The 18020-nt window shown below is 40.8% G+C and overlaps 1 protein-coding gene across 7 annotated transcripts in view; it reads left to right on the top strand.

The window, feature by feature from the left end:
• Window positions 1-18020, top strand: part of RFX2 (regulatory factor X2) — an 87518-nt gene that overhangs the window by 38250 nt on the left and 31248 nt on the right. For 6 of the 7 annotated variants that reach the window (XR_011683191.1, XR_011683190.1, XM_071452255.1 and 3 more), the window contains exons 2-3: window positions 12179-12291; window positions 16917-17006. Coding sequence is in view for 5 of the 7 variants with exons in the window: in XM_071452255.1 (XP_071308356.1) it covers window positions 12187-12291; window positions 16917-17006 (195 nt within the window). In the remaining 2 variants the exon portion in view is untranslated. The remainder of the gene's footprint in view (window positions 1-12178; window positions 12292-16916; window positions 17007-18020) is intronic. The other variant, XM_071452251.1, reaches the window with a different exon arrangement.

Below are 18020 nucleotides of genomic sequence, written 5' to 3'. Positions count from 1 at the left end.
AGGCACTGACCCCCAAGAGAACACTGGATCTGACCTGAGGCCGTGGAGAAGCTTCCAAAATGGAATGACAGAGCTGGGATTGTGGGTGTGGAGTTTGAATAGAAGTGTGTGATATCACAGGGTGGGAAACTTAGAGTGGAAGCTTTTAGAATACAGTAATATAGATAAAGCAAGATGGAGGTTTTAGGGTGGAGGCTGCTCCTTTTTCTGCACCTTCTTCTTCTTCACCTTCTTCACCTTCTTCTTCTTCTTCTTCTTCACCTTCTTCTTCTTCACCTTCTTCTCCACCCACTTCTTCTCCTTCTTGTTCTCCTTCTTCTTCTTCTCCTTCTCCTTCTCCTTCTTCTCCTTCTTCTTCACCTTCTTCTTCTTCACCTTCTTCTTCTTCACCTTCTTCACCTTCTTCTCCACCCACTTCTCCACCCACTTCTTCTTCTTCTTCTTCGTCACCTTCTCCTTCTCCTTCTTCTTCTTCTTCTTCTTCTTCTTCTTCTTCTTCTTCTTCTTCTTCTCCACCTTCTTCTCCTTTTTCTTCTCCTTTTTCTTCTTCTCCTTCTCCACCTTCTCCTCCACGGGTTTGGGTGGTTTTGTGTAATTGGATAAAAAAGTCCACATTATGAGCCATGGGTAGTTGGTTATTGGGTTAAAATAAAAAATAATTTAGGTGTCATTTCTTAATTGGACAGTTTATCCTTAGAAGGCCTTGTAGAGAGAGATGGGGCTCCATTTTAAGTTTGTTAGAGTGAAATGCTGTAGAGCTCAGGGTTTGTGAGACTGTGACATGGATAAGAACTAAAAACATCTGAGTCCCAACAAGAAACACCATCCTGTGATTTAATCCCAGATTTTCAGAAAAGAATCAAAGAATCAGCAGCTTGAGGAAAAGATAATTCCTAAGTGGGAATGCTGAGCAGAGCAGCCAGAAAAAACCAAGAGTTCCTTTAGATTTCCCATCAGAGGGAGCTGGAATTTGATTTTTCTAAAGAGATGGGGACACCCCATGGTCTTGGTTGGGAGCTCTGTCCTGCTCCTGTGCTCCTCCACCTTTGGCAGCTTTTTTTGGACTTTTTTTAATGGAAAAAATTAAATTGGTGTTTTCCTGTTTGGAATTTCAGGGTTTAGTGGTTTTGGTTGGCTAATTTAAGATTTTCTGAATTTTGAGATTTCCTAATGAATGTATTGATGAGTGTGGTGGGTTTCAGTGGGAGATTTCAGTGGGAGAATTTCAGGGTTTAGTGGTTTTGGTTGGCTAATTTAAGATTTTCTTAATTTTGAGATTTCCTAATGAATGTACTGATGAGTGTGATGGGTTTCAGTGCTGGCTAATGACCTGTGCACTTATTTCTTATTGTGAGATGGGATTAGGAGAAAGGTAAAGTAGGCTCAAAACTTTAAAAGAGTATAAAGAAAATTTTATTATCAGTAACTAAAAGGGAAAAAGCAGTAAGAATTCAAACAAACTCTTTAGGCTACTTCTCCCCCCACAACTTCTTCTTTTCTACTGCTAATTCAAATTTCCAATCAGTTTATTACCTTTAAAATAGTTTGGTTTTTTTTCAGTTCACTTAGGGAGAGAAGCCCTTCTTGTTAAGGTTATGGAGATTTCTTTACAAGAGGAAAAAACCAGATTTTTTTATTTTTTTTATTATTTATTTTTATTTTTATTTTTATTTTTTATTTATTTTTATTTATTTTTTATTTTTTTGAAGCTATGACACAGCCTGTTATTCCTTGGAGGTCTCATGCTTTGGAGACATGAGCAGCAGGGATGAAGGATGGGTGAGAGGCAGGAGCCAGCCTGGGTTTAACACAAATATTTGCCTCAGAGGAGGGAGAAGTCACTGGATCCATTTTCATTCACATCAAATAAACCAATTCCTCCTTCCAAAGAATGAAACACTTCCTTTCTGTGCCCTGCTTCGAGCACAACCAATGCCTTTTCAGGGCAAGTTATTACATGGAGGCTGAGCCAGAAATATTGAATGAAATGGAAAATATTTAAGGAAGTTCTCTTTAGTAAAATAACTGTGGCCTAGAGTGTGCTGGGTGAAGTAGATGGATACTTGCATCTGCTAGAAAATAATCAAAGTCAGCCATTCCTTGCATTGCTTTTATTATTTTCAGTCTGTTTTGAGAGTGTTGAGAATTCTCAGTAGTGAAACCATTAAATGTAAATTCCCTGGTTCCTTTTTCTGCAGTCAGGGGGAAAAAAAATATCATTTAAAGCCCATCTAGAACATGATGGTTAAATAGCATTTTTATTTCTCCTGCATTCGATTATTGCTGTTCTGGTTTTCCCATTTATCTAAGCCCCAGGCCAACTAAACCTGAATAAAAGTTCCAATAACCAAATAATTATTTTTAAATGTAAGCCTTCCTTTCAAAGCATGCAAAAAAAAAAAGCACAAAATCAACCAAAAAACAAGGAAAAACCTGGATTTCAATTTGGATCCTTGCAGGTCAGTGTTGTGAATGAGAAATAGTTTAATTTTTTTTTTAATTAAACTGCAGCCTTCCCATTATTTTCAGTAAAATAACAGATATCAGGAGATTTTTTTATTAAAAATTTGTAGCTGTATCATGGGCTTGGATGAGATTCCCTGGGTTATTCACGCCCTGGACAGCAAAAGGAAAATGCAGAGCACAAACTGAGGTTGTTGGCTGCACTAAACCTCATTAATTCCTGATAATATTAAAGATGAACAAAGGTTATTTGCTGTATTAATTTAAGATGAATTTCCCTGTATAAAATGCCTTTGGCAATCCCATCCACCTCCAGGTTTCCTGCAGTTCTGGTGCATGGAACAGCTTTAATTCTACCATGGAATTTTTAAGGTTGGGAAAAAAACCTCTAAAATCAAGTCCAATAAATACAAATCTTGCTGGAGCTGAGCTTGCCTCTCTCCTGTGTCTGTAGAGATTTTAGCTGCAGATTTAATTGAAAATAAATCTGAAATAAATTGAAAATAATTGAAAATAAATCTTTTCAATTCTCACAACAGGAAGTGTCTGACAACCTGCACAGGTGAATATTAGAAATTCAGGAGGCCTGGCTTTACCTGGAGAGCCAAAGCTTTGGGCATTTGTTCCCTGCTTGAAGAAAACCAGAAATAAAAAGCCTCAATTAGAGCAGCTTCACCTGGAAAAATCAACTTTTCCCACCTTTTAGGTCTTAATTTGAACTAAAAGCTGTGGAATTTTGTGGATTGGCAGTGATGATGGTTGGACTCAATGATCTTAAAAGTCCTTTCCAACTGAAATGGTTCTATAAATGCATCCTTCAGGCATCCAAAATCTGATTTAACGTTTCCTGTACCTCTAGGCAGTCGTTTTGCTGTCGGATTTTTATGCCCCACATTTAAATCCCCTTTGAGAAGAACTTGTTAAGCCCATTTATGAATGGCAAGGACAGCAGTGGATTTCTTACCCATGGAGGTAATAACACCCACCAAGGTTTAGTGGGAAGCTTAAATATAAGGAGCTACAAAAAAAAAAAAATCACTTTATCCCAGAGGTGAAATAATTGATTGTTCTTAAAACTAACAAAAAACTGACTGAGGATCTTTTCCTTTCCCTCATTTATATCCCAGTATTTTATTTCATTTCAAAAAGTCCTTCCAGGAATAAAAGGATGTCATAAAGGAATTTTATCCTTGAAGGATCTCCTCCTTTCCCCCCACTCCCCCTGCAAATTTGAACATAGAAAATATTTTGAAATGCTCCCCTTATCTCTGTTTCCCCAGAGTTTTGGAGCTGCTTTGGGCAGGAGAGGTGAACAAAGGCAAAAACATGGAGGCAGGGCTGCCTTATGAATGAAACACAGTTCATATTGTTCCCATGCTCACCAAAAACTGTTAAAAACAGCCATGGAAGAAGAAATAATTGCTCTTTTTTTTCACAGCTTGCTCCAGTCAGCTTAAATGGAGAATTCCATCAGCCAACAAGGGCAAAATCCATTCTAACCCCTAAGGAAAGTCTCATCTGTGAGAGATGAGATTCAAAAAAAAGACCAAAATTTTTTGTGAAAATCAAAATTTTTGTGAAAATCAAAATCTGTGACAGAGCCAGAATCCCACCCCATTCATTTGGATTTAATCCTGATGCCTTTTCACTTAGCAATTTTCTTTCTGTCTTTAGCTCTGCCCTAGATTTGGGTCCTCTCTTATTTTTACCTTCCATTTCTGCTTCCTTATGCCCCATCCCAGAGGCTGCAGGGATTATGGGATGGATGCAAGGTTCATGTCCCTGAATTCCCTGCCCAGGGAGCATCCCCCTGACTCCAAGGAGTGTCCAGGTGCTTAAATGGAGAATTCCACTGGTGTCTAGTCAGCTTAAATGGAGAATTCCATCAGCCAACAAGGGCAAAATCCATTTTAACCCCTAAGGAAAGTCTCATCTGTGAGAGATGAGATTCAAAAAAAAAGACCAAAATTTTTTGTGAAAATCAAGATTTTTGTGAAAATCAAAATCTGTGACAGAGCCAGAATCCCACCCCATTTGTTTGGATTTAATCCTGATGCCTTTTCACTTAGCAATTTTCTTTTTGTCTTTAGCTCTGCCCTAGATTTGGCTTCTCTCTTATTTTTACCTTCCATTTCTGCCTCCTTATGCCCCATCCCAGAGGCTGCAGGGATTATGGGATGGATGCAAGGTTCATATCCCTGAATTCCCTGCCCCTGACTCCAAGGAGTGTCCAGGTGCCAGCCCTGAACCTGTGAGAGGTTGGGAGGTGATATTTTATTCACAGGTGATATTTTCACACTGAAAACCTGAGTTTTTATCAGCCCTCAAGGCTTTTCCTGCTCCTCCTTGTCCTCCTGAAAAGCTCTGACAGCTCTCAGAGATCAGTGCTTGCAAACCACCTTGCCTAGGGGAGGAATTGGGGCTTTTTTAGGAGTGGGAAAATTGCACCATCCTGTCCCAGGGCACGGAGGGAGCTGCTGGCAGCACCACAAATAGCACCCACAACTTATTAGGGTTGATTTTTTATTTTTATTTTTTTTTTTCCCCCTGGATTTCCTTTCCTGTCCCTGCTGTTTGCTTGGATACCCAGAGAGCTGTGTGTAAACAGGAGGTTTCCAGAGGCAGCAGCCCTGCTTATCTGCCTGATTCACCCAGTGGTGATGATGATGATGATGATGATGATGATGATGATGATGATGATGGTGATGATGATGATGATGCAGCCTGGAATCCAGATGTCTCTGATGCCTTCCAGGGCCCTGGTGGCTCCTGTGACATCAGCAGAAGCAAATTTAAACCTGCCTCTCCCTGAAATGCCAATGTGCTGAATAAATCCAGCCTAAGGAGAACCTGGAGCAGCTTTTAGTGGCCAAAAGTGGCCCTGGAAGAGCTGGAGAGGGACTTTTGATAGAGCCCTGCAGTGACAGGACAAGGGGAGTGGCTGGGAGGTGAAGGAAATGGAGAAATTTAAAATTTGAAGTTGAAATTGTAATTTAAGAATTTGAAGTTTGAAATGAAAGGAATTTGAAATTTGAAATGGAGAGTTTAAAATTTGAAATTGAAATGGAGAGTTTGAAATTTGAAATTGAGAAATTTGAAATTGAGACATTTGAAATTAAAAGAATTTGAAATTTGAAATTGAGAGTTTAAAGTTTGAAATTGAAATGGTGAGTTTAAATTAAAAGAATTTGAAATTTGAAATGGAGAGTTTGAAATTTGAAATTGAGAAATTTGAAATTGAGAATTTAAAATTTGAAATTGAAATTGAAGAATTTGAAGTTTGAAATGAAAAGAATTTGAAATTTGAAATTGAGAAATTTGAAATCTGAAATTGAGACATTTGAAATGAAAAGAATTTGAAATTTGAAATGGAGAGTTTGAAATTTGAAATTGAGAAATTGAGAAATTTGAAACTGAAATTGAGAATTTAAAATTTGAAATTGAAATTGAAGAATTTGAAGTTTGAAATGAAAAGAATTTGAAATTTGAAATTGAGAAATTTGAAATTAAAAGAATTTGAAATTTGAAATGGAGAGTTTAAAGTTTGAAATTGAAATGGAGAATTTGAAATTTGAAATTGAGACATTTGAAATTTAAAGTATTTGAAATTTGAAATGGAGAGTTTAAAATTTGAAATTGAAATGGAGAGTTTAAAATTTGAAATTGAGACATTTGAAATTTGAAATTGAAATTGAAGAATTTGAAATTTGAAAGAGTTTAAAATTTGAAATTGAAATGGAGAGTTTGAAATTGAGAAATTTGAAATGAAAAGTATTTGAAATTTGAAATGGAGAAATTTGAAATGAAAAGAATTTGAAATTGAGAAATTGAGAAATTTGAAATGAAAATAATTTGAAATTTGAAATGGAGAAATTTGAAGTGAAAAGGGCATTGCTGGCTTCAAATGGAGAAATTTGAAATGAAAATAATTTGAAATTTGAAATGGAGACATTTGAAATGAAAAGAATTTGAAATTTGAAATGGAGACATTTGAACTGGAGAAATTTGAAATGAAAAGAATTTGAAATTTGAACTGGAGAAATTTGAAATGAAAATAATTTGAAATTTGAAATGGAGAAATTTGAAATGAAAAGAATTTGAAATTGAGAAATTGAGAAATTTCAAATGAAAAGAATTTGAAATGGAGAAATTTCAAACGAAAATAATTTGAAATTTGAACCGGAGACATTGGAAGTGAGAAGGGCATTGCTGGCTGTGAGGGCTGTGAGGGCCTGGCACGGGTGCCCAGAGCAGCCCCTGGATCCTGGATCCCGGATGGGTTTGGAGCCCCTGGGGCACTGGGAATGTCCCTGCCCATGGGAACTGGAACCAGATGAGCTTTAAGGTCCCTGCCCACCCAAACCATTCTGGGATTCTCCCCAGGATTTTACTCCTTCTGCCTGCTCAGCCCCATCTGCTCTCCCCTGGTCTGTAGAGATTTTAGCTGCAGATTTATTTGCAATTCTCTCAATTTATTTGGAATTTCCTCCCTGCAGAATCGTACATTCCTATTAGTGCTGCTTTCAAAACATTAAAATTGTTGCTGTTCCAGTGAATCACTCGCTCATTTGAAGACAAAACAGATCATGAACTATTTGATTTAATTTGCTTTTCAAAGCTTACTTGGTTGGTCATCCTTTGATCTTATTTCAACTTTTCAAATTCCTTTATGACATCCTTTTATTTCTGGCAGGACTTTTGAAATAGAATATAATATAAAGGGATATAAATGAGGGAAAGGAAAAGATCCTCAGTCAGTTTTTTGTTAGTTTTAAGAACAATCAATTATTTCACCTCTGGGATAAAGTGATTTTTTTTTTTTTTTGTAGCTACTTATATTTAAGCTTCCCCATAAACCTTGGTGGGTGTTATTACCTCCATGGGTAAGAAATCCACTGCTGTCCTTGCCATTCATAAATGGGCTTAACAAGTTCTTCTCAAAGGGGATTTAAATGTGGGGCATAAAAATCCGACAGCAAAACGACTGCCTAGAGGTACAGGAAACATTAAATCAGATTTTGGATGCCTGAAGGATGCATTTATAGAACCATTTCAGTTGGAAAGGACTTTTAAGATCATTGAGTCCAACCATCATCACTTCGGGTACTGAGGAGGGGATGGAGCAGAATTCCCTGCACCCCAAAAGAGCCTGGGGAGGGAGGGGAATGATCCCTGGGTGCTCTCATCCCAATGTGCTGAATAAATCCACTTTAAGGAGACCTTGGAGCAGCTTTTAGTGTCCCAAAGTGGCTGTGAAAGAGCTGGAGAGGGACTTTTGATAAAGCCATGAAGTGACAGGACAAGGGGAATGGCTGTGAGGTGAAGGAAATGGAGAAACTTGAAATGAAAAGAATTCGAAATGGAGAAATTTGAAATAAAAAGAATTCGAAATGGAGAAATTTGAAATGAAAAGAATTTGAAATGGAGAAATTTGAAATGAAAAGAATTTGAAATTGAGAAATTTGAAATGAAAAGGGAGTTGCTGGCTGTGAGGGCAGTGAGGGCCTGGCACAGGGTGCCCAGAGCAGCCCCTGCATCCTGGATGGGTTTGGAGCACCTGGGACAGTGGGAGGGGTCCCTGCCATGGCAGGGGTGGCACTGGATGAGCTTTAAGCTCCCTCCCAACCCAACCCAATCTATGATGGGAATACAAGACCTCAATCACTTTGTAAACTCCCTGAAAGGTTGGGAGGGTTTCAGGTACACCTGAAAGGTGCCTGTGCTCAGCTGGGGCTGGGCTCTTTCTCCAGGAACTGACAGAACCAGAGCACACAGCCTCAACTGTGCCAAGGGAAATACAGGTTGGGTAGCAGGAAAAAAATCTAGGTTGGATATTAGGAAAAAAATATAGGTTGGATATTAGGAAAAAATATATTGGATATTAGGAAAAATATAGGTTGGGGATAAGGAAAAAAAAAATCTAGGTTGGATATTAGGAAGTTGGTGAGATCCTATCCTCTAGGTAGGATATTAGGAAAAATCTAATTAGGATATTAGGAAAAAAAAAATATAGGTTGGATATTAGGAAAAATTTATCATTTTTTTTCAGTTTTTTACAGAAAGGGTGATAAAGTTCTGGAATGTTCTGCCTGGGGAAGTGGTGGAGTCCCCATCCCTGGGTGTGTTTAACAAAGCCTGGATGTGGCTCTGGGTGCCAGGGTTCAGTTGAGGTGCTGGGGCTGGGCTGGACTCTTGAAGGTCTCTCCCAACCCAGTGATTCTGGAATTCTGTAAATACCCCATGAGAACCAACCATGCCAGTCCCACCTGTGATTCATGTGACCTGTTCTTAAAAAATAAAAATAATAAAGTATAAATAATAAAGCATAAATAATAAAGCATAAATAATAAAGAATAAATAATAAAGTACAAATAATAAAGTATAAATAATAAAGCATAAATAATAAAGTATAAATTAAATAAAGTATAAGGAATAAAGTATAAGGACCTGTTCTTAAAAAATAAAAATAATAAAGTATAAATAATAAAGTATAAATAATAAAGCATAAATAATAAAGCATAAATAATAAAGTATAAATAATAAAGCATAAATAATAAAGTATAAATTAAATAAAGTATAAGGAATAAAGTATAAGGACCTGTTCTTAAAAAATAAAGATAATAAAGTATAAATAATAAAGTATAAATAATAAAGTATAAATAATAAAGAATAAATAATAAAGTACAAATAATAAAGTATAAATAATAAAGTATAAATAATAAAGCATAAATAATAAAGTATAAATTAAATAAAGTATAAGGAATAAAGTATAAGGACCTGTTCTTAAAAAATAAAAATAATAAAGTATAAATAATAAAGAATAAATAATAAAGTACAAATAATAAAGTATAAATAATAAAGCATAAATAATAAAGTATAAATTAAATAAAGTATAAGGAATAAAGTATAAGGACCTGTTCTTAAAAAATAAAGATAATAAAGTATAAATAATAAAGTATAAATAATAAAGAATAAATAATAAAGTACAAATAATAAAGTATAAATAATAAAGTACAAATAATAAAGCATAAATAATAAAGTATAAATTAAATAAAGTATAAGGAATAAAGTATAAGGAATAAAGCATAAATAATAAAGTATAAACAATAAAGTATAAGGAATAAAGTATAAATAATAAAGCATAAATAATAAAGCATAAATAATAAAGTGAAGGGGAAGGAGCAGGACTTTGGGTGCCCCATTTCCTCTCCCCCCTGGCCCCTTTCTGCACCCTTGGAGCCTGGCTCGGGTGCCAGCTGTGGTGCCAGGGCACCAGCAGAGCTCTGGTGCTGCTTTCTGGGAGCTCAGGAATGCTGTGTGTGCTGTCAGCTTTCCCTCAGCACAAATTGCCCAGAGCAGATGGCACACAGGGATCTGAATGCAGTTCTCAGGAAGTGCAGGATGGTTTAATGAGAAGTGAATTATTCTTTCTCCAGGATGTCGCGCTGATAAATCAAATAATAACAGGTCCTGTTACTTGTGGTTTGGCAGTGCAGGACTTCTCTGTGTGTCTGCCTTGGCTGGAAGTGCCATCTGCAGATTTCCTGGGAGCCTTTGTGTCTGCCTGTCATCCCTGCCTCGTGGAACAAACCTGAAAATCGCTCTGGGGTTTATTCTGGCAGCAAACAATTCACCTTCCACCCTGCCCACGTCTCTCTGCTCCCTTCTGGCCACCGAGGGAAAGCAGGGGACAAAATGTGCCAGCAAAGATGAGTTGTTGGTGATTTGAATCATTGAATCAGGGAATGTTCTGGCTTGGCAGGGACTTAAAAGGATCATCAAAGTCCAACTCCATCTTTTTTAAGTGTTCTTTTCTGATTATAGGAGACCTTGTGTAGACCAAAAATGCCGAGAGCTGACCCTGCCAGAACCATTAATAGATAATGGTTAAATAATTAAAATATTTGTCAGCTCACCCACCTCTCTTTGTAACCTCACCATTACTCAGAAAACCCAAACCACAGCCCAGGGCACAAGGGACAGAAAATAAACACTTGGGGAAAAGTTAGGGACAGAAAATAAACACTTTGGGAAAAGTCAGGGGACCAAATGTGGTAAAAGTGCCCCCTCTCCTGCCTGAGCCTCTCCACCTGAACATTCCAAACCCAGCAACGCTGCCCCAGTGTTTAATTGCAAATAATTTGTGGCTGGAGCAGGCAAGGAGCTGAAATTTACTGGGAGAATTTTTATCTTCTTGATCCCACAGTGCTGTTGCAACTGGAATCTTCTCCCAGGGAGGTTTTGGCTGAAACCCAGGCAGAGGCAGTGATGGGGAGAGGCAGGTGCTGCCTTTTTATAGCAGAGCTGCAGGGATGGGGGTGCTGAGGGCAGCTGGGGGGACACAGGAATAAATATTGATTTAATTTCCCTTCTTTCTGTTGTTGTTGTTGTTGTTCTGCTTGTTGGATTAATCTGGTAGCCCTGACTCCATCTACTTTTTCTCCCAGATGTGAGAAAAATGATTTGCAAGCTCTGGGATTTTAGGAAGATTGGGAAAAATTACAATTACTCAGTTGTAATTTGCTAATGAGAGTATGGAGTATTGGGGGAAAAAAAACAACCTTAAAAATGTGGGTTTTGGAGAATTTTAATATTTGGAGGGTTTTGTTGGTGGCTGAAGGAATAAACAGGTAAATTCTGTAACTTCACACTCCCCCTTGCATTTCTTTTGAACACAAATGACCAGGTCCAGTGTCCTTTAGTTCCTTATTTTTCCTTTTTCCCCTTAACTTGTACAAAGGTGAGGGAAAAGTTTAAATAATGGCAGAAGAAGGGAAATAAAAGACATAATAATTGTGTTTGGAGTCAAGGCTGAGAAAGCAGAAATGGCACTGCCCAAAATCTGGATGCTTTTAACCTTTGGATTTTGAAGTGACAGCAGAAACCCTCCTAAAATAGTTTATTAAGCAGGAAGTTTCACAAGAAAATGAGGAAAAAAGGCTCCCCCACCCCAAAAAACCCCTCCAAATGCCATTGTGTGCTGTCTCAGCATCCCCTGGTGTCCCCAGGGCTGGGGCAGTGCCAGGAGGCAGAGCTGGCACTGAGGATTTGAGGATGCTGAGGGCACCATCGGGGCTGTGTGGCACTGGAGGGTGATGCTGTGGCTGCCTGGGGACCTTGGTGGGGTTTTGGGGCATGGACAGGGATGGGAGGGTGGAGATGCTGATTTTGGGAGGGTGGAGATGCTGATTTTGGGAGGGTGGAGATGCTGCTTCAGGGGGTCCAAAATGATGGTGAATTGCTGTTCTTGTGCCTCTTCATCCTTGATTTTTTTCTGGTTATAAACCCAAGCTGGCCACCCCACTTTCCCAGTGAAATTTTGGTTTGATTAAAAGCTTTTTTTGGCACCAGTTAAACGTGATAAGGCAGAGGGGGAGAAAGCATTATTTTAAAAATATTCCCCTACTCTTCCCAATCATGTGTGATGCTCACTGTGACACAATAATTTTCCAACACCACTTTTCAGTTAAATATAGAAGTGCATTTTCTGTTCCTTCCCTCTCCTCTCTGTGAAACAATTGTGCAACTTTCTTTTTCCTTAACATAATTCTGCATTAAAATGAGCTCCAGGCACTAAAACCAGCCCTGTGTGTAGGACGGGAGCTGCCTCCTTTCCCTCTGGATATTCCCCTGGCATTTCACCCCTGTTTTCCATGGGCTGGGGCTGTGTGGCTGTGCTGTGCTGTCCCCTCTGATGTCCCTGTGCTGTCCCCAGCAGGGAGCATGCAGAGTCCAGAGGGTGGATCAGACTCAGCAGCTTCTGTGGCTCTTCACCCGTCGGGCTCCGCGCAGGCACCAGTGGTGCAGGCAGTGCCAGCCTCACAGCAGGTAAGGCATGCACAGCTGGGGATGCTGTCACCATGGAGAAAAGCCCTGATTTCCCTGGAAGATGCATTTAAATCCCAGGTTTTGGTAGCTGGGAGAAGGTTTTTAATCAGTTCCTTGAGGTAGTGGGGACAACCCGTTGATAAAAGTGATGTCTTGTGAGTTTGAGCTCGGCCAAGCTTTAAAAGGTTTGGGGTGCCCAAGGGAGTCACTTTGTGCCAGTTGATTTTAATCCCAGGTTTTGGTAGTGAGGAGAAGGTTTTTAATCAGCTCCTTGAGGTAGTGGGGACAACCTGCTGATAAAGGTGTTGTCCTGTGAGTTTGAGCACTGCCAATCCACATGCGAGCTTTACAAGGTGGGATTTGGGGTTTAAGTCCCCAAGGGGGTCACTCTCTGCCAGTTGATTTTAATCCCAGGTTTTGGTAGTGGGGAGAAGGCTTTTAATCATCTCCTTGAGGTACTGGGGACAAGCTGTTGATAAAGGTGATGCTCTATGGGTTTGAGCTCTGCCAAGCTTTAAAAGGTGGGGTTTGGGAGTCACTTTGTGCCAGTTGATTTTAATCCCAGGTTTTGGTAGTGGAGAGAAGGTTTTTAATCAGTTCCTTGAGGTACTGGGGACAACCTGTTGATAAAAGTGATGTCCTGTGAGTCTGAGCTCTGCCAATCCATGTGCAAGCTTTACAAGGTGGGATTTGGGGTTTAAGTCCCCAAGGGGGTCACTTTGTGCCAGCTGATTTTAATCCCAAATTTTGACAGTGGGGAAAGGGTTTTCAATCAGTTCCTTGAAGCAGTGGGGACAACCTGTTGATAAAAGTGTTGTCCTGTGAGTTTGAGCTCTGCCAATCCATGTGCAAGCTTTACAAGGTGGGATTTGGGGTTTAAGTCCCCAAGGGAGTCACTTTGTGCCAGCTGATTGTAATCCCAGGTTTTGATGATGGGGAGAAGGTTTTTAATCAGTTCCTTGAGGTACTGGGGACAAGCTGTTGATAAAAGTGTTGTCCTGTAGGTTTGAGTGCTCCCAATCCATGTGCAAGCTTTGGGGTTTAATTTAGGTGCCCAAGGGGGTCACTCTGTGCCAACTGATTTTAATCCCAGGTTTTGGTAGCTGGGAGAAGGTTTTTAATCATCTCCTTGAGGTACTGGGGACAACCTGTTGATAAAAGTGTTGTCCTGTAGGTTTGAGTGCTCCCAATCCATGTGCAAGCTTTGGGGTTTAATTTAGGTGCCCAAGGGGGTCACTCTGTGCCAACTGATTTTAATCCCAGATTTTGATAGTGGGGAGAAGGTTTTTAATCAACTCCTTGAGGTACTGGGGACAAGCTGTTGATAAAGGTGTTGTCCCATGAGTTTGAGCTCTGCCAAGCTTTAAAAGGTGGGGTTTGAGATCCCTCCTAACCCAAACCATCCCATGGTCTCTTCCTTGGGTAGGCAGATCCCAACATTTTCATTTGCAGAGGGGGATTTGTGATGAATGCCCATGAATATGCTGCATTTGGGAGGCCCCAACAGGAGACAAGTGATGAACAGGAACCACCCAGTGCAAAATGGGAAGGGTTAAGTGAAACTGGTTCATTTTTGTTCCTTTTTCTGCCTTTTGGGGAACTTGCAAAATAAATTTCTGTCTCAGGAAGCTGGAGGGATGAGAGGATGGGTGGGTGTAACTCAGCTTCATCCTTCTCCAACTCCCAAGTGAGCAGCAGCTGCCATTGGATGCTGATGGAAAGGAACAATTAAATATTGGGAATTGAAGGAATATTTGACTTTCCAGGAGCCATGGGGTGATGCAGAGTGCTGCTGTCACCTCCCAGCCTTCCCATCCATGGAGGGCACTCCTTGCTGGCGTGGCAGGGCTGGGGACAGCAGTGCCAGGTGTCCCCAGGATCACAGAGTGGATTTGGCTGTGAGCAAAGGTTGGAAAACCTTTGGATTATGAAATCACCCATCCAGCCTCTGGAATGGAACTGCATGGATTAAGGAAAATCCAGGGGATAAGTGAAGAGTGCTGAAGAGGAGGAGCAGCCAGAGCCTTCCTTGTCACCAGCAGGACAAAGAAACCACTGGGGATGAGCTGCTGCCAGCAGGAATGGTGTGAGGCTGAAAGCCCTGTTGAGCACTGGTGCCCCTTTGGGTTTGAGCAGGATGGCCTCACCCTTCAGGTGGGGATGGTTCCTTATCTTGGCTGGAAGGTGAGAGCAGAGCACAGGACAGGCAGTGAGCTCTGTGGCATTTGGCAAAAGCAAGGCCAGAAAATGGGCAAAAAGTAGGAGAAGTGTGGTGGTGTTCACAGGGGGTCCCAGGATGAGGGAAGAGATGAGAATCTGACTCCATGGTTCAGAAGGCTGATTTATTATTTTATGATAGATATTATATTAAAAGAAAATGATATATTAAAACTATACTAAAGAACAGAAGAAAGGATTTCATCAGCAAGGAATGGAATGATAACAAAATCTTGTGACTGACCAGAGAGTCTGAGCCAGCTGGGCTTTGATTGTCCATTAATTAAAAACAACCACATGAGACCAATCCCAGATGCACCTGTTGCATTCCACAGCAGCAGATAAATATTTTTTATATTTCATTTCTGAGGCCTCTCAGCTTCTCAGGAGAAAAGATCCCAACAAAAGGATTTTTCATAAAATGTGTCTGTGACAGAGAAAGAGTCTTTGATGTTGGTGGCACTGCAAGGCCTGACTTCAAAAAGGGGCTTGTGGTGTCCCCATCCTGCACTGGTGAGGGAAAAGAGGCCAGGTGAGGCTGAAATAAGTGCAGGATCTCCAGGGAATGCAGCCTGGAGCAGCTGCCTGGAGATCTGGGCAATTGTCATAAACCTGGAATTCTGCTAGAACTGGATTTCTGGTTATTACATAGGTACATTGGGAAGACTAAAAATCATAAATATCCATGGTAGTTATCCATGGAAGTTATTTATGATGGTTATCCATCATAAATATCCATGGTAGTTATTTATGAAGTTATTTATCCCTCATAAATATCCAGGTAGGCAGTAATTCTCAAGGTTGCTTCTGAGATTGTTTTCTGGCTCTTTGTTCTGTTGGCCCATGTGGTATTTGCATTCTCAGAACAAAGAGAGACATAATTCTCTCTCTCAGGATTTTTCCTGGGATTTTTCCAGCCCAGGCCCAATCTCCTGGGTGTTTTTAAAGGATTGTGTCTCCTTGGAGAAGGTTTAAGAGGCCATGGAGATGCTTGGCTGTGTTCCCACTGAATCCTTTCTCTCCATCCCCACGTTTGTTTTGCTGGATCTGAAGGTGCTGAGCACTCTGAGGTGTGTTGACAACCCCAGACTGACAATGGAGTGTAAGACAGGGGATGATGGAGGTGACAGAGCCACCAGCACCATGAAATGTCCCTGTGCCCTTGGTGGCACTGCAGGGGGAAGCAGAAACCCCTGAGCTTTGGTGCTGGCTGGAGCTGGAGGGGATTTCTTGCTGCAGGAGGCAGAGTTTGGTTGGGTTTAGCAGCTCCAAGAGAAGGAACTTGGCAGCCAAATGTGGATGTGTGAGGAGTGATCCTTGTTCAGCTGGGGCTGAGCTGATCAATGAACTGCTGCTTCCTTTCCTGGAGGTTTGGAGATGATTCCTGGCAGAAATTTGCCCAAATTCAGGGGGCTGAGCTGATCAATGAACTGCTGCTTCCTTTCCTGGAGGTTTGGAGATGATTCCTGGCAGAAATTTGCCCAAACTGGGGGGGCTGAGCTGATCAATGAACTGCTGCTTCCTTTCCTGGAGATTTGGAGATGATTCCTGGCAGAAATTTGCCCAAACTGGGGGGGCTGAGCTGATCAATGAACTGCTGCTTCCTTTCCTGGAGATTTGGAGATGACTCCTGGCAGAAATTTGCCCAAATTCAGGGGGGGCTGAGCTGATCAATGAACTGCTACATCCTTTCCTGGAGATTTGGAGATGATTCCTGGTAGAAATTTGCCCGAATTCAGGGGGCTGTGCTTGTCAATGAACTGCTGCTTCCTTTCCTGAAGGTTTGGAGATGATTCCTGGCAGAAATTTGCCCAAATTCAGGGGGCTGTGCTTGTCAATGAACTGCTGCTTCCTTTCCTGGAGATTTGGAGATGATTCCTGGTAGAAATTTGCCCAAATTCAGGGGGGGCTGAGCTGATCAGTGAACTGCTACATCCTTTCCTGGAGGTTTGGAGATGATTCCTGGCAGAAATTTGCCCAAATTCAGGGGGCTGAGCTGATCAATGAACTGCTGCTTCCTTTCCTGGAAGTTTGGAGATGATTCCTGGCAGAAATTTGCCCGAGTTCAGGGGGCTGAGCTGATCAATGAACTGCTGCTTCCTTTCCTGGAAGTTTGAAGATGATTCCTGGCAGAAATTTGCCCAAATTCAGGGGGCTGAGCTGATCAATGAACTGCTGCTTCCTTTCCTGGAGGTTTGGAGATGATTCCTGGCAGAAATTTGCCCAAATTCAGGGGGCTGAGCTCAGGCTGGTGCACCCCACGGGGAGGGTGGGGACCATGGGGACACTGATCACAGGATGCCACTGCTGCTGTCAGAGGCAAGCTGGCCTTGAAATGTGGGGAGAGAACACCTGGCTCAGCTGTGTTTTGGACTGAAATTGTCTTTTCCTCTATTTTCTCCTTGCAGAGGGTTTTGGTCCAGGCCACAGGCTCTGCTCCCAAAGGGGCACAGATGCAGCAAATCTCTGTTCCCAGAGTCCAGCAGGTTCCACAGCAGGTAATGAACCCTGGGGACACCCAGACAGGTTCCCAGTCCCACTTCTGAAACTCTGCCACATCTGGAAAAATCCTAATGAAAGACTTGTGGGCAGTCACAGAGCTGGCATCACTTTCTCCAGCTCTTTCCTCCTTTCTTGATGACAAAAGAAACTCTCAAGATATTTGAAGTTTAGGAGAAACCTTTGCTGTAGCAGTTGTCTTTCATGTATCTGAAGATTTGATGGATGCTTTCAACTTAAATTTAAAAGCAATTATTAAATCAAAGTTAAATTAAAATTAAATCCTTTGGTAAAGATGTTTTTTGGAGGCAAAATGTTTGGGTTTTTTTTTTAATTAAACAAATTTACTGCCTGCATGTGACTCCATAGGAAGATTTGGTGCCAGAGATCCATGCAAATATTTTTATTTATTTGAACTTTGCCTTTTCCAGGGCTTGTTTCCTAAGAAACCAGGGATATCTGGTGCTGCTCCATGTGAACAGCAAGTCTGACCCTCTTGATTTTTTTCCTTTAGTGATTTTTTTGGTTGGTTTCTCCATTTAATGGAAAAAAAAAAATTGACAGAGGGCAAATCCTTCCCTCCCAGAGCAACAAAAAAGGGGCTGGGGTGCAGCTGGACACTGTCAGGCTCCCCTCTGAAGGAAAAGCTGCAGCATGAGCTCACCCCTGTTAGTCAGCCCCAAGACACGTGTCCAGAGGAAACCCAGCTCCATTGTTTCCACTTCTCATGGAGCAACCACTTATTTATCTATTTTAACTTGACCTTTGAAAATAAAAACCTCCTTTTCTTTGGCATTCCTAAGCATGGAGGGGAGGAAGGGCAGGGAGGATGGTTTTTTGTTTGTTTTTTGGGGGTTTTTTTTGGCATTTTTGGGTTGGTTTTTTTGTTTGGTTTTTGGGGTTTTTTTGGCATTTTTGGTTTGGTTTTTTTGTTTGGTTTTTGGGGGTTTTTTTTGTTTGCTTGTTTTGGTTTTTTTTGCTTGTTTTTTTTTGTTTGCTTGGTTTTGGTTTTT

Source organism: Agelaius tricolor, unplaced genomic scaffold (genome assembly GCF_023055355.1).
Source record: "Agelaius tricolor isolate 1412-34295 unplaced genomic scaffold, bAgeTri1.0.p SCAF_33, whole genome shotgun sequence".
In the NCBI taxonomy this organism is placed as follows: domain Eukaryota; kingdom Metazoa; phylum Chordata; class Aves; order Passeriformes; family Icteridae; genus Agelaius; species Agelaius tricolor.
This window is presented reverse-complemented; position numbering and strand designations above follow the sequence as displayed.